Genomic DNA, 18,006 nt, shown 5'->3' with positions numbered 1-18,006 from the left:
GTATCACTGAACATCCTACATGAGTTTCACGTCACATGACCAAGGTCAAAGGTCATTTAGGGTCAATGAACTTTGGCCGAAATTGGGGATATCTGTTGAATTCCCATCATAACTTTGAAAGTTTATGGATCTGATTCATGAAACTTGGACACAATAGTAATCAAGCATCACTGAAAATTTTGTGCAAGTTTCAGGTCACATGATTAAGGTCAAAGGTCAATGAACTTTGGCCAAATTGGGTGTATCTGTTGAATTACCATCATAACTTTGAATGTTTATGGATCTGATTCATGAAACTTGTACATAAGAGTAATCAAGTATCACTGAACATCCTGTTCGAGTTTCAGGTCACATGATCAAGGTCAAAGGTCATGTAAGGTCAATGAACTTTGGCCATGTTGGGTTTTTTGTTGAATAACCATCATATCTCTGTAAGTTTATTGGTCTAGTTCATAAAAAGTGGACATAAGAGTAACCATGTATCACTGAACATCTTGTGCGAGTTAGAGTAGTATTCAAAGTGAGCACTGCTGCTATATTGAACCGCGTGATGCAGGTGAGACGGCCAGAGGCATTCCACTTGTTTTTAGTTGATACCAAAATACTAGAATGTATATGCCTATGATAAAAATTCACAATATTTATTGAAATAAAATGAAAATTGTTTATGTATCAAGACATGGACCTATTGCAGGAGATTCATCATGATTGTGTGTTTGAGCTCAATTTAGCAAGGGGGTGTTGTAAGAAAATTTTTGCAATCAATTGTAAATATTCTGTTGCAGTTATACAGTTGATTGATCACTTTTAATTGTAGCAAATCAGATTACACTCCTTGTTTCATGGAGGACAGCAATCGATTGCAAATTTACAATTAATTGCACAGCATATGCTTGATTTCTGTAACGAAATAGACTTGCAATCGATCTCAAGTTTCTTGCAACGCCCATTAGTCTCCTTTAAATGATGTTTATATGGATGGATACATGAATAAAAAAAACTTTCTATTGTGTCAACTTGGCCACTGTGGTAACTTCCATTGATTCTTTCGATTTTCATAAAAGGAAGATCTTAGTCAATGGGGCTTGGGTAGCCATATTACCCCAAATTGTGGCTATTCATTTTACAGTGAATCAAAGAATTAAAAGTACTGTGCATCCATTATCTTGGACATTTTGGATAAAGGAAGAAATTAAATTGATACTTTATGCATAAATGTTTGTTCTTATACTGTTGTTTATGGTGATTATATTATATTATGGAGCTTGACGTCAAATTGATGTACCAAATTATTTAGGTGTTTATATGTTGTGATTTAAAAAAAAATGTGAGGTAAGACCTCAACCTTGAAGATCAACATGTCATGTAGACCTTTTTATTTTCTTTCTCATTTTATAATAACAGAGAATTCATGTATGTTCTGTTAAGAGAAATGGGAAGAAATGAATGTTATAGAAATCTAGAGGATAGTTTGTTTCAATGCATTGGGAAAGTGAGATTGGGGGATATTGCACATGTCTGAACTATGCTTCATACAAGGGTGACAACTTTGCTTATGGAGAGAGATACTTTCAGAAATTAGAGAAATATATATATATATGAGAGAGAAAGATAAGATGAATGTAAATTAAAGAGAAACTATAGGGTAATAAATGAAGACACAAGATATTCAAGTCTGATATGCAAACTGCAATAGAGGGTTCACCAGGGGCCTGTTGTAGAAAGAGTTGCAATCAATCGTCACACTTTAAAAATCAATCGCAACTTGATTTTCAACCAATCAACAGCGTGTATTTGTGACTTGTGATTCTACAACAGGCCCCAGTCCCCCCCCCAAGGAATTTCAAATTCTTATGAGACATGATTAAGGCCTTAGCCCTCTGGGAGGGGGTGGGGGGGGGGGAGTTCAAAACAAACCACAATAAAAAGCGAATAAACAAAGCATATTTGACATTGTGCAATATCATTTAATAATATTTTTTGTACTGACACAGTAAAAGGGTACTGCAATGCTGCTTGCCATATAACTATCATTTTGGCATGAACATGTATATAACATATATTGGTACAAAAAGAAAAATGAATGTGGTAAGAGATGAATTCACTAAGAAAAATCATATTAACTTCTTTGAATGTACATATACACACATATTCATATATTTGTTTTTAGTATTCTATAAACGTCTCCAATGACATATCAATTCTTTGTTGACCATATAACTCTCATACACATACAACTTTCAATATCGTAATAGATACCAATGGATGAAATATATTAAAGAAAGCTGGGGTGGGGTGCGATTTTCACAAATATGCATGCGACTAAAAGCCGTTATTTGAGTGATGAAATCACTTTTATACGTAATGAGTGATGTTTGACAGGTTAGTCTATACGTACATCATGTATAGAACTCATGAAGAAACAAAACAATTGCCCAAAATATAGCAATAACTTGCCTTTTTGCGAAATGTTTCTTCAGCAAATCAACCCCAAATTATACGTATTATTAACTTAAATACTAAAATAAGAAAATAATAGCTAAATTCCGATTGAAGCATGCTTTTATTGTAAAACAAGAGCCAAATCACCATTATCCCCCCTGGTACAGAATGTAAATGGAAGAATGAAGTATGCTTTACACTGTTGGATGAAGTACATAAAAATGTTGTCTGAGCCACCCTTTAAATGTAACTGTTTTTTGACCTTACATGTACATAGTTAAATTCACCCTGACAAGAATGAATACTCCATTTTCATTGGAAAAAAAGAACCACTGTGTACATCCAAACTGATTACTCCCAATTTAGACAATTTTGACATAACAGCTGAACTGAGTTTTTGAACCAAAGTTTCATTAATATGTACCAGTTATAAAATGATCTATTGAGATTGGCTGGGAATACTGTCCCATCACTCAAGGTTATGTTACTTCTAGAGATCCTGATCAAAATCATGTCAACATATCTAAGGTTTGCAATAAAGGACAGGGAAGACATAACTACATATATCATAGTTATACATTCTGATAAATCATACATGTAAAATAAATGGAATAAAAACAAACAAACTTGTGTATACATGCATGTCATGTAAGGAACATTATTTTAATTTCTTTATTTTTATTTGACTTATTAAATCAATCTTTTTTTTTCAATGTGACAACATTTGTTAGTAAAATAAATAATAAACAGCAACATATCTAAAACAGGGGGATGAAAGAATTTACTATCATCATGATATTGCTTATTATATGGATACCTTAAACTAGATCAGATTCTGAAACCACTTGTTGATATATAGTTTGTATTTCAACTTAAGTCCATCAGAAAACCTTCAAGCTTCAACATGTCACTAATGCTGTATAACTAAAACATTTAATGAACATAATAAATCTGACAATTAAAATACAGCAGTTAAAATAGCTTTGTACACTCTGGAGAGGGAAAAGGAAAACAAAATTGAAACAAAAACAAATTCCTTGCTTTTGTTTCAAAACATCCAAGAGGCTCTATGCAGCAGGGATATATAACTGAAAACTGAGTTGATAGGCCTAATGTCAAAGTAATACTTCAAATGGTAACAGAATATTAATAGAACATTGGCTTAAAAAAAAACAAGCATAGATTTCACTCATAAGATGAACACAAACATAATGTCCTGAACCTTTCTGGAATCACAAATAAAAATTGCACAGAATATAACCATATAATCTCTCAATAATAGATTTACAACAAAATGAATATATTCCTCACACAGCTTTAATCATAGGACAGAATATATAATGAAAATGCACTTTACTCATAATCAGCTAATAAAGTTACATCACATCAACAGGAATTGTATGACTTCAAACAAAATATAAGGTATATTCGGTCAATGAAACAAGCTCATGATAAATAATCAGTCTAAACAGGTCTTGAGCTGACTTTATAATGGATATAAAATGACAATAAATCATTATCTGATATAGTACACCAACAGTAACATGGAAATGCTGTAATGAATGCATAATGAATTTCTATGGGAATGGCATGACAATTATCTTCCGCTGACAAAACGGTACATTTTACATCGGAGAAGAATGATACACCATCAGAACAATTTGATCTAAAATGGCAGTAAATAAACACACACACAAAAGATGAAGAACAATGTGCCTACATGTACATTGTAATGAACAAAAAGAGACAAATACATACACGTAAATGACATGAATGTCTATTTGAATGTTTAGATGATGAAAGACTGGACAATTTGACATTTACCTTCATTACATTGATTTCAGATATGGATCTTGAGGGGTCATTAGCTCAACATCAATATGCCTACAACTTTAAAGCAAATTACCCTGCTACAACTATGAATAGTAGAACATATCAATCAATCCCTAGGCCTATATTAATCAAGTAATATTTGTACGTAGTTATATCTATACATATATGAGTTTGCTTTTTATCAATTAAGATAAAAAATTATGTAACTACCATTTATACAAGTAGTTTTAGGAATGAGATACAAAGGTAGAGATCAAATAAGGGTATATTCAGTATTCACCAACAAGAAATCTCTTTAAAAATAGCCTAAAATAGAGTGATTTGTGATCATCCGTCATTTTTCGTCAAAAATAAAGAAACCTCTTTTAATGTGATTTGTATGATTAAATATGTACATGGAGTACAAGAGAATTAACAAATAAGCAAATTTATCTCGGCTTTCTTACAATCTTGAATGGGGCACTAACATCCAGTTTAAAACACTGCTTTCTACATGGAATATACATGTATGTGATTTATTACAGAAGACGAAAAACTAGTATGTCATTACTTGACTATACTCTTACTTCCATTGCTATTATATGACATTCAGGATTAGATATAGTGGAGGGGGTCAACAAGGCTACAAATATCACTCTAAATTTGAAATTTGTTCCTTGTATGCAGGAGACTTAAGACCCCATATCACAAAGGTTTAGGGTTAAAAGAAACATTGAAACAACCATTCTGATTGGTTACTGACAAGTCTCTGGAACAATGTTGCATGCAACAATGATTTTGATTGGCCAGTGCAGGTTTCACACTTGATCACTTTCATGTTACAGAGCTCTGACAATGTAAGTGATGCCTCATGGAAAATGCTATCCTATAGATACATGTACATAATTTAGAAATAAAAAATATCACATGTACACATGATCATTACTGTTTGTCTTCATAACTAAAAGTACAGATAGGTATTGCCAGGCAAATGCATAATAGTATATTACTTTGACCATATATTTCACGTGTTAATATAGCTTTTGTCCAATTTCATTCACTTTCTCACAAATGCAGCAAATAATCCACAAACATGACAAAATGGAGATGTCCAGATACAATGGTATATGGTACATTGACTTTGTATTATACATAAGTAATTTTAATCGATCCCTTTGGCATCATAAGCTATTTTTCATTACATTCTGACTGGCAATGCAGTCAATCACAAAAATACTGATTACGTTTTTTATATAGAATTATGGATATATTAACAGATATATGGCTATAAATATACACACCCCATTGTTTCATGGTGATATGTACATAAAATACACACAAACACATTTTAATTTTATTATTTTGTAACATAAACAATCATTTTGCTTTGCATAGATTAGTACTATATCTTTTTGAACATAACAATATTCATCCACATATACATGTATATATAATACATATAACAATTTTATGTTTTCTATTTACGCAAATCTCTGACCCCTTCACAACATACATTTATCGCTTAAGATTTATCTCCGTTTGAATGCAATAAAATCTATGCATCAAAATGAGGATTTTTAATGCTTATTGTATATCAAAGTAGTTCAATTTCACATATTTCTTTTGTCAAATTAACAAAAAATATAGCTAAAAAAATCTTAAGACTTTGAAGGGAGCGAAGGCCTCCTTCATTTCTGACAAATTACATTTTTGGAATACAAAAAAAGTTATTACAGGAGGTAAAATGAACAGCATGCGTCATAACGAATTTTCAATTCTATTGGCCTTTTTTTGCTTCATTTATTCCTTTCTTTTTCTCATTTTAATTTGATTTAAGAGAAAACGGAAATATCATGAAAAGTGACAAATATCTAGTAGGAAGGTATTTAAATAATTTTATTCATTTTCATTACGGGTACCTTCATGCCTCCGCATAAAGTGATCTCCACTAACATAGACTTTGGCTTGCATTTCTCATGGTACAATCCTTCAATAAAAGCATAGGCACAAGCATGATAAGCCTGTAATCTTCTGGGCAGGTATTGTAGACATGATCATGATTACAGTTTCATATAAACAATTTGAAGTATGGGATGACAAGCCTGTATATCTCCTTCAGCTGTTACTTACACATTCTGCCCCCTTTGTGCAATGAAGAAAGCCAATATCAATGTCAGGAGCAGAACCTTGTAGGACTGCTTCTCACATAAAACTGTCATTATTCACCATTAATGCTACATATCGGCACCACTGCTTATTGGTTGAAACTGACCTTTGACATTCCATCACAGTTTGAACTAGGATTGTACTTACACCTCCCAACATCATTGACACCTTCGAAGTTTGGCAGAACATTCTTTTGTCCAGGACAAAATACACCCATCATGACCCTGGTCACATGCTGTTATCGTCAGTGAAGCAAATAAAACATTGTTCAAGCATGGATGGATGAGGTACTTCTAGTTGATGTTGGATTACTTGATATGTTCAGGCTGCGCCATTTCATGGTGCCATCGGCACCGCAGGAGTACAGGTTGTTGGGTGGCAGGAGGGCCAGTTGGACCACGCCATTACCAGACTGGCGGAAGAAGTTACCCCTGGTGTGCTGGCCTGGGAAGTAGTGAAGGAGGCTATGAACCGACAGTGACCATACCTAAATAAAGAGATGAGCATGAAAGAGAGTAGTATAAAGGATGTTGTATTGTAAGTATAGAGGAGGATGAGATGGGGAAAAACAGACAAAGGAAAAGAAGGAGATTAGAGATTGCCAGATACAGAGGTGGAGGAATTATAGAAATGCAGGGGAGGATGGATGAGAAAGAGGTTCATATATTCATGTAGAACAGTGAGAAGGATGCAACAGGGGGATGAAGAATATGATTTTTTTTTTAATTCGGCATGACGTCCTATTATAACTTATCTCTTCAACAAGGACTGTCAAGGCCCACTTTGAGACTTCATTTTGCCCTTTGCAGTAGCCATAGCCACAGTGACAACCTGATGACCAGCTAACAATGTTCTTTATATTCAACACATACCATGTGGGACATGATTGATGAGAAGGTTGCAATATAACCCAGAATGAATTACATTCTGTACAATCTATAACCTGCACTACTTGAAAGGTCTAAAATCATTAAACCCTAAAGTCTGAACCCTCAAACACAAAAGATACAATCAATTGTATGTAACAATATTGATGACAAACTATATAAAAACCTGATTGCTCTTTTCTTTTGTTAATTTTTGTTAATATCTCTATCGTACAGAGCCCTTGACCTGAATAAGGTCTTTGCCTGAATGTTAGAATGTAATAGCAGATTTGACCCCATCAACAATATCTTTTCATTCTCATAACCATCCGACATATTACAGGGCATGATCATTGCAAAGATTTACTTTTTTCATAAGAAAATAACTCAACATTCCAAATCTCATACCTTGATATTGCCTTCTGCTGATCCTGTCACAAAGAACTCCTCCATAGGATCAACACAGAGTGTCTTGATGCTAGACTCATGAGCTTGGAAGGTGTGTCTTAGCTTCCTTTGCCTAATGTCAAAGATACTAACTTCTCCTTTCTTACTACCAGCGATGATGGTCTGTTGACGTGGGCAATACAACACTGATGGTACACCTCCTTCATGGCATGAGAATCCTGAGAATGGGTGGGAATATAAACAGAAATGCTTTGTTAGCCATACTTAACCTCTTTTTTTCCAACATTTTTTTTCCTGTAATGCTTTTTGTATTAATCTTTTTTCTTCATAACAGTATTCTGCTTTGTAAGTATTTTATTAAATCTGGGAACTGTAACTGGAAAAATATGATTCCTTTAGCTATTTATAGTAATATCAAGTCTATATCAAATCTTTACCATTATTATTGAATTATTTCTTCATATTACAGGGTACTTGCTTTTTTTCTCATACAGCAAAATGGTTGATATTTCATTCTTAAATAAAGCTGACTGGAAGACTTTGTGAATGATTGGAACATGTATCTTCGGTGCTCAGTCAGCAACAGTGATTGACAGATCATAAGGAAGAGCCACCAGTCGTATCATTCATAATGTCATTCGTAACTTACAAACAGCTTCATGAAATGACCCCCACGGTTCTTAACAATATACAGTAAAGGATGCTGTTGACTGTATTAGACCATGCTTGTGAAACTTACCACGTACCATACACTTCCTGAAAGGTAGCAGTGTATCCCAGAGACAAACATTCTTGTAAATGTTGCCGTTGACTGTATTAGACCATGCTTGTGAAATTTACCATGTACCATGCACTTCCTGAAAGGTAGCAGTGTATCCCAGAGACAAACATTCTTGTAAATGTTGCCGTTGACTGTATTAGACCATGCTTGTGAAACTTACCATGTACCATGCACTTCCTGAAAGGTAGCAGTGTATCCCAGAGACAAACATTCTTGTAAATGTTGCCGTTGACTGTATTAGACCATGCTTGTGAAACTTACCATGTACCATGCACTTCCTGAAAGGTAGCAGTGTATCCCAGAGACAAACATTCTTGTAAATGTTGCCGTTGACTGTATTAGACCATGCTTGTGAAACTTACCATGTACCATGCACTTCCTGAAAGGTAGCAGTGTATCCCAGAGACAAACATTCTTGTAAATGTTGCCGTTGACTGTATTAGACCATGCTTGTGAAACTTACCATGTACCATACACTTCCTGAAAGGTAGCAGTGTATCCCAGAGACAAACATTCTTGCTGTCTGTAGAGACCCCTGATGTCACCAACAGACTTGATGATCCAAGGAAGGCAAAGTCATACGCTGTCTTGTTGTGACAGGCCATGCTCTGAATGGATGGAATTGAAAGATACAAAGAGGAAGACACAGATGAAGGATTAAGTGGTTGGACGAGGGTTTTAGTACAATTCTTAGCCCAAAGACAAGCAGTCCTTGAAGGATTTGACATTTTGGTCAGGTGACACAGAAACATTTTGTTACAGGGAATCTCAACTTTCAAAGTCTTTCCAGTCCACTCCATTGAATATTTGGCATAGTGGTTTTTCCTTGCAATTAATTACAAAGTGCTTCCCAAATTGCCTCACTAGATATACATGCTGACCTTTCATCAGTGGTAACATTTGACCAGTTGAACAATAAGAACAGTCAAAGAGTCATGTTGATTTAAAGAATATAAAAGTAAAAAGGTACATTGCAAAGGATTGATCTCCGATGCCCTAAAACAAAAATAAAAATACCCCTAGAATAACTTGGGTCGAAAAATTATGTAAAGTCCCATACACACATTTCTGTCTGTAGCGCTTGAGACTCTCAGCAAAATTTGCTTTATTCTGGTTATTTTGATAATCTCACACTATTATGGCATACATCAAAATGTTGTGTACATTCTAATCATCATTTCCTGATTGTTTTTAACACTTTTCTTCTCTAATCAAACCTCAGGACACAAGAGCTAATCTTTCAGATGAAAATCACAAAATAAGAAAGCCATGCTGACCTTTACTTTTCCCAAATTCCCCTTTTACAATATATCTCTCTACATGTACAGTATAATAGTAGATGAGTTGTAATCTTACCCAGAATGGTTTGGTTGCTGCTGGTGAGTTCATTCCAACTTGCCACAGAGCAAGCTGACCTCCATCATCACATACTCCAAACTGAATGAAAAAAAAAAAATCATACAGTCCATTTACAATGGTTACAAGACTTCATTACAAACAATTCAAACAGTCTCATTACAATGACTCCAGAAATCAACAGAATTAAAAACAATTCATATCTATGTCTACAAAGTTTATCAGCACTTGGAAATATTAAATAAGGCAATCATTTTAATTAATTATAAAAAGAACAGATATGTTTACACTTTTACAATCATTTATTTTCTTAATTCAAGAGCTGCACAATTTTATGATTAAAGAGAAGCTTGTACATTAAATAGTAGTCTGTTCTTTAGTAAAATTTGAATGAAAAATTCTGTTTCTTACAAATAGAAGATTCACAGCTCAAACTTCATGTACATGTATGCTGCATACATTTCTAAAAGCAGAATAAGGATTTACATATGCATACATGTAACACACACAATTATTAAAAATCTAATACATCATTTTCATGCTGTGTTTTGTATCTTCAGGAGTGTCTTCCTGAAAATGAAAGAGGTTGTATAGTTTGTCCGATTCTTCTAAGAATGACTTACCTTGTTACCCTGGTCATTGAAATTAATCTGAGTGACCTTTGGGAACTGACCAGGAGTCCTGTGGGTGTAGAGCTTCTGAGAATGACCCCATTCCCACATGTGAACGCTACCATCATTAGACCCACTGAGATCTGGTTAAATACAACAAAATATCATATGATATGATTAAAATGGTACACATCATGGTAATCTTTCACTTGATTTTAGAATGGTTCTGAAGCCAATTTCATCAAAGTTATTAACACCTGATATTATGGTGACAATGCTGAATAATGATGAAAATAAAGGTTTTTATGGAAGTACATGTAGCCACCAAATAGCAAAGTTACCAAAGTAGTGCAATAACGTCTGTGCAACAGGGGAGCGTTTCATGAAAGGACTCATCGGACAAGTCCCTTTTTATCTGACAGTTACCTTAGTGACAGTGCCTCTCAGCCAATCAAAATCAAGGAAAGTTGTCAGATCTGACAACATGCCGGTCAAAAAAAGGCTGATGAAATGCCCCCCCCCCCTGGTCCCAATCGTCTGACCAATGGAGCATCTTATCAATGATTTTCAATGACAAATTTGCTTCCAGGAAATCAAAAGAAAGAGTTTCGGCAACAGTTGTGAGTGAAATGTTCCATGGAAATTTTGAATACCGGTAAATCACAAAACCTTGAATCCAGACAATATGAGAAATGAGTACCTTGATTTTAAGATAAAACATGTTTTTTTTGTTACTTCAAAGAGAGAATGTTTTTGTTTAATATTTATAGAACAAACAGTCCATGAAAAGGAGATCAAATAGAAAACATTTTCTCTCAAAATTGAAATAAACCTTTCATTTTCAAAGAAAGCCTCATGAATAAAAGTCTGATGATAATATCTAATTCTTTTATAAATAATGGATGTGGTACGGTTTAGAAATGTGCTCTTGAAGATGTACTTACAGTATGGTAGATTGGGATGAGCAGAAAGCTTTCTGATGTGGTACAATGGACGATGAGTAATCTGTTAAAGAGATAAGAACTATTACATTATATTAAATGCAATTACTGATAAAATTCAGTTTCTAACTTAATTACATTCCTATACTGCTATTAAATAGAGGTGTGAATTGGAGATATACCCACACATGTAACTAAGTTACAAAACCTTCTTTTCATACACAAAAAATGTTAAAATATTACTGCAGGGATAACTCAAAGTTTGGTAAAATCTCATTTTTTTCAAAATGAATTACTCCACAATCTCAGGCTCCCTATAATAAAGCACTATGTCATGTCAAAACAGAGTCTAACTCATTGGATACAGTGTTATGGCATCCAGGGTTTTTTTTCACTCTCCTGAACAATTATGGTAATTGTTTTAAGCAGAGATGCTAACTGATAGCTCAAAAAAATCCTGAAAACCCAGGCCGGGGGTCCAGGGCCCCTGGCGGGGTCAAGGGCGAAGCCCCCTGAAGCTGGAACGTTTTCTTATTCTTTAGAGGGCTGAAATCATTAATCTACAGTAGTACATAACAAATAATTAATGACATAATAAACTTCATATCATAGGCAAGAAAGGTGCTCAAAAAAAAAAATCATGTAACCCGTACTCATTACGGTACGGGTTAACCTGCTGCGGGTTAATATGCTGCGGCCAATGGGTGCGACTCGGGACGGGTGTATGTAGCAGCTGGGGTGCCCTTTTTCACTCACTGTACTCATCAACAAGACAATCCTATATGGTAGTGGATCGTATTACCGAACACTTTTCATGAATTCAATCATTTCAAAAATATTATTCTCATAAAATTCACCAAACTTTCACCATAAATACACAATTACCTACAAAATATAAATATGTAAAAAATTTGCCGAAATCGTTTTTCCTTTTGATGATATTAGCTTCCAATCGGACCCCTCTTCGGATGTGAAATATTTTGGTCACCTGAAAAAGGTGTCGTATTACCGAACGTGTGTTTTCAGTGGGAAAAGTTGAGAAATCAACAAAATCACTGATGAGCTATTTTGACCTTATTTTATTATTTTTAGAATATTAAGACTTTGAAAATGTGTTTTGACCATTTTTCATCATCTTTCTATTCAAGTTCTCTTTGGAAGGATGTTGCAAAGAATTGAGCGTATGAAATTATTTTCTGACGCGTACGATGCGCACGTTCGGTAATACAAGGCCGGTCGGTAATACAACCACTCAATATACTATTGAAAATCCATAAATCACAATTTCTATCAAAATGATGGATAGTTCACACATATGAATTGATGAATACGCACCAGAGAACACATATTTCATGGTAGCAAATAGGTTTTCAGCTGAAATCCCGCGGCAGACAACCAATCACTCACGCAGCAGCAGGCAATTGCAGCCACACCGGGCCGTGCTTCGAGCGGTTCTACCGGGCGATCGCCCGACTGGGATAGCGCTGACACCCGTATCCCTGCAGGGTATAGGGCGGCGTTTGCAACTGCTACAATGTATTGCTCGCGCGTACCGTGCAAGTACAGTATAACAGCTAAACTTCATGCTGCGCACAACGCTAATAATTTTCCGTCTGCGCAAATTGGCCATCCAAAATTGAAATTGCGCTCTCCGTAGCGAACTCCGTGACAAGATTTGGAGGGGAAATTTTTACGGATTTCACTTTGACAATCGATTTTTTTTTCCGGAATATTTTTCAGCAAAGGAAAAAATCCGGAATTCCGGAAAAATCCGGAAAATTAGCAACTCTGTTTAAGATACAAGGATGTGTTGCCCCCAGCAGTAATATGTCTTTATATTACACACAGATATACATGTACATGTATCACTCTCAGCTATCTGAAATTATTCTCAGTTGTATTGCTGAGAAAACCTTCATCGTAACCTTTTACTTGGACGTTGAGGGCAGCATTCATTTAACTCACCACATGTGTGCTTCTACCCGTCTGTGCTGGAGTAGAGTCTGATGGGAAGGCTGGGTTGAAACCACCGGGAGGGAGCTGGATGAATGGAACGGATGATGACTTGCTCAAGCGTGGAGATGGGATGCTGGTTGGCTGTACCATCAAGAATTCATCCTCCATCTGGGAATTCTTTCTGTTTTCCATATTTACCAGAGAGAAACATATAAAAAACCTCAATACAGGAAAAATAGCTCAATATTAGAAAAAAATTCTTTCCCTTTTTTCCCCACTCTTATGCATCAGTTTATTATGCCTTTCTGTGTTACCTGTTTGACCCACCTCTCACTAATTCTCTTGTTATTCATCTCTTCCTCATACCCTTTATCACTGTTTTGTTCCAGATCCTGTTTGATGTTGCCTGCCACATATCTTAATCTCTCTCAGCTTGAGGTCTTTCTTTGGCCTTACTTACACTAACTTCCCTTTGTGTCTGCCTACTCCTTTTCTTTCATCCCCTTCATTAACCTGATTGGTCATCTCTTCTCACTAATGCCCCTTTTGTCTCCTTGTTTCTAGTGTTGCTGTTGAATGCCTGTGGTCTATATTATGGTTGTTCCAGTTTATACGTTTGTCATTTTGCCTCCGAAGAAGATTCTGCTAGGATCGAAAGCTTAGGCGCCTCTTGACTCTCTAATTTACTCCATTGGCTCTTTTTTTTTAGACAAGCAGTTTTCAGCAGCTTCTTTTTGCCAAAAATGTTTTTTCTGCTTTAATACTTACATGTATGAAGTAATCCTCAGATTGGGAATAGCATTCTTACTGTATGCCACACGAGAAATAAATAAATTTGGAATTTACTTATCAAGGACAGAAAATAATTTTTTGAAAAGAGAATTGACCAAATGAAGGTGAAGTGGCCATGTGGTGCCTTTGACCACACATATAACAATCTAAGGTTCGATTTCCAGCACAGCACTTTATTATCTACATGACCCTTTTCATCTTCATCAAATAGATGAAATTCTACAGGTATCATTGTTAACAATGTGTGATATGTTTAAAAAAAATTCTTGATGAAGAAAGTTGAGAATCACAATTACTGTAAGTAAAAAACAATGTACCCCACCATCTTTGTCAATCTCTCTCCCTCTCTATCTCTTTGTGATGAATATTAGTTCACCCTATTCTGCAAGTCTGCCCCCTGTAAGGGGTGTTAGGCAGTATCTTAAAGTACAGAGGAGATTAAACAGTAAGATGCACAATCCTAAACTGACCCTTTCATCTGTTGGTCACCACCATCTTCATCGTCCAGCCAATAGGAGTTGTCCGGAGTAAGTAGGAGAGAGATGTCCAACTCTAGGAGACCACGGTGAGTGGACACAACTACGCTGGATGGATTAGACTGAATTGAGAGAACAGGTAAAAGTGCATTAATCCTTGAAATGATTTATAATATTCCCCATTACTGGTCAAGGTATCATTGGAGTCTAGAAATCGCAGAATACACCTGCACATGTAGCGTGACTATCACACAACATTGTATACATCTACATGTACAGTTGCTTTGATCGCAATTAGTAAGACATTCATGTCAATATTGGTTTACACTGTACAAGTTAATAGATTCATTTGGACAAGTGCTTCACAAAGATGTATGGCTTCTATCATGATAATAATAATAATAGTAATAATAATAATAATAATGATAATAATAATAATAATAGGCATTTATATACATGTAGCACCATCTATCTAGAAATAATCTTTTCCTAGGCGCGATGTTATTATTACCCCAGCTTTAGCTCGAGCTGCCTTTCAGCGCTCATGCATTCAAGGAATTAATCATAAAGTAACACAGATAATTTAGCCAATACATGTCCATGTAATCACAAGTATTTGCTGGTGTATACATGCAAGTGTCAGGATCTTTTTAGAAACGAGTGACCCTGTAAATGTATGGGTCAATATTGGGATACAAAGTACATCAGATATTTTGATTTATTATTTTGTTTTTTATTTCATTACTTTGACTATTAGTATTAAGTAATATTTTCAGAAAATAACTGTTTATCGAAATTGTACTATCTGAATTTTTTTTTTAATAGAATAAATTGCAACTTGTTTAAATGATATAGTTAATATTGTTTATCTTTACAAATTTAAGAGAAGAGCATGCGCACTGCTGACTTATGAAAGCAAGATTGATACACTTGTTATTATTAATAATGTTAATAAGCTTTACTAAGCTTACTGGTTAGCAAATGCATGTACGCATTTTTCAAATAGCTACTGAATGTACATGTGCATTATATACAGTATGATTCAAATAAATTTTTATTTCTGCTTGTTAATCGAAAACGCAATCAAAGATACTAGTATGTACAATGAAGTGTTGAGTTAGTTTATGAAAGCTTGGACAAGTTTTATGAAAACAATAATAATAATAATATTAATAATAGAACAGTTTTTGTAGCGCATTACACCTTACAAAGGTCTCATTCCGCATTATTAGGATAAAGAAGAAAAGATGAGGGAAAGCTGCTGGTAATGCTATGATGATATTATTATCAGTTACATAAATTATGTTTTCATGGCAGATTTAAATTGCTCAAGCGTATCAACTTGCCATTAATTGTGTGGGATACTATTCCAGAGTTCCGGCGCTGCATGCACAAACCCCCGTTCACCATAAAACTTTGTCTTGACAGATTATATTATATAAATCCTTATCTTAGATTTTGAACAGGTTCATATTTTACAAGTAACTGAGACAGATAAGATCGAGCCATTTGACGAAGACACTGAAAAGAGAGTAGCAAAATCTTGAACTTAATACGTGAACTGACCGGCAACCAATGCAAAGATCTTAAAACAGATGTACAGATTCATGTCTTTTTGTTCGGGTAAAATCCTAGCAGCCAAGTTTTGAAAAGATTATTGGATTTAAATAAACTGAGATAATTAACAACTACTATAAAATATATCAAGCTGAAAGGCATGTACATGTGCACAAAAGTTAAAGAAAAGAAAATTATTATATTATGATATTCAAGCTACAGGTAATATTTATAAAGAAAACTATGTTTTACATCATAGGAATAATTGATACCAGAATAGAATTTGATGAAAATATGGCATTAGGGGCACTTTAAACTTATCTGCGGAAGAGCAAAGGGGGGGGGGGGTAAATTTTCTAACAGTGATTGCATTTTTTTTTCAAGTGTAACAGAAACAGATCTGGCTCATGGCTACTGTATAAATTGATCTCACCGAGAGAGCAATGACCATACTGGTAATATCAATGCACATATAACACATTTGTTTCTCTTAGCTAGTTTACATGAAATACTACAATGACAAACATTTTGCATGAAATTTGCCAAAATTCCTGAATAATCTACAATTACTATAATACTGTAGTGTAGATATTTTATGTTAACGGTGTTGATTCTTTGCATCAATGTTCTAATCTGTAATACTACATAAACCTAATCTACATGTAATTTATGCTCATTCTAACAAAAAAATGCACTAGTTGGACAGAGTTGTCAAACGTTTTACTCTCCATGCCATAATTTTTAAAGGAAAACGCTATCTACATAGTTCCAACTATTTAATTTGCAAGTAAGTGCCTTCAATATCCCAGAAAGACAAATCAAATAGTAGACGCATTTTTTGTAGAGCTATATAGTTAACAAGTCGAATGCCTCTAGCTGTCTCGCCTGCATTACGCCATTCGATAAAACAGCAGTGCTGACTTTGAAAACAGCTATTAAATAATTATTCACAAAAGTAAACACTCATATGATAATAAAATACTATGTCCATTGACCCAACATGACCTTTGACCTTGATCATGTGACCTACATATGTAGAACATGTGCAAAACAATCATTCATACTTGATTACCCTTATGTCTATGTTTCATGAACTACATGTGTAGATCCATAAACTTTTTAAGTTACGATGCAAATCCAACAAATACCCCCAACATGGCCAAAGTTCATTGACCCTAAATGACCTTTGATTTTGGTCATGTGACCAGAAACAAGCACAAGATATTCAGGGATACATGGTTACTCTTATGTCCTAAGTTTCATGAACTAGATCTATAAACTCTAAAGTTATGATGACAATTCCACCAATACACCCAACATTATCAAAGTTCGTTGACCCTAAATGACCTTTGACGTAGGTAATGTTACCTGAAACTCGCACAAGATGTCCAGGGATACTTCATTGCTCTTATATTTAAGTTTCATGAACTAGATCCACATACTTTAGAAGTTATGATGACATTTAAAAAAACTTAACCTTGGTTAAGATTTCAATGGTAACGAAGCCGCCGTCGCAAAAGCGGCGCCTATAGTCTCTCTCTGCTATGCAGGCGAGACAAAAATGTATATGGATTAATTAAAAAAAGAAAGAAAAAAGTAAACACATCATCATACTACATGCACATGTAGCTAGTGATGTAACATTGTCTTGGCATTATACATATATAAATTTCGGTTAGAATTATAGTTGCTCGTTAAATATGAAGGATGAAGAACACTGTAGTCTCATCTTCTAGAAGATCTATGATGAATCAATCTTCTGCATCATTACCTATTGGAATGGAATACAATGCTGCATGTATCTTAAAATAAAACAAAATTGGGGGCCAGTGATTTTCCATG

At 34.7% G+C, this 18,006-nt stretch overlaps 1 protein-coding gene across 1 annotated transcript in view; it reads right to left on the bottom strand.

Annotated features, from left to right (window-relative positions):
* Window positions 1-5,518: 5,518 nt before the first annotated feature.
* Window positions 5,519-18,006, bottom strand: part of LOC121416204 (dmX-like protein 2) — a 92,503-nt gene continuing 80,015 nt past the window's right edge. The window contains 8 exon segments of the mRNA XM_041609696.1: window positions 5,519-6,907; window positions 7,695-7,912; window positions 8,939-9,083; window positions 9,832-9,912; window positions 10,455-10,585; window positions 11,387-11,447; window positions 13,349-13,520; window positions 14,602-14,729. Coding sequence (XP_041465630.1) covers window positions 6,689-6,907; window positions 7,695-7,912; window positions 8,939-9,083; window positions 9,832-9,912; window positions 10,455-10,585; window positions 11,387-11,447; window positions 13,349-13,520; window positions 14,602-14,729 — 1,155 coding nt within the window. The 3' untranslated portion in view covers window positions 5,519-6,688.

The sequence above is a fragment of the Lytechinus variegatus genome, chromosome 5 (assembly GCF_018143015.1).
Source record: "Lytechinus variegatus isolate NC3 chromosome 5, Lvar_3.0, whole genome shotgun sequence".
NCBI lineage: Eukaryota > Metazoa > Echinodermata > Echinoidea > Temnopleuroida > Toxopneustidae > Lytechinus > Lytechinus variegatus.
The sequence above is the reverse complement of the archived record's forward strand: the minus strand, read 5'-3'. Positions and strand labels throughout refer to the sequence as shown.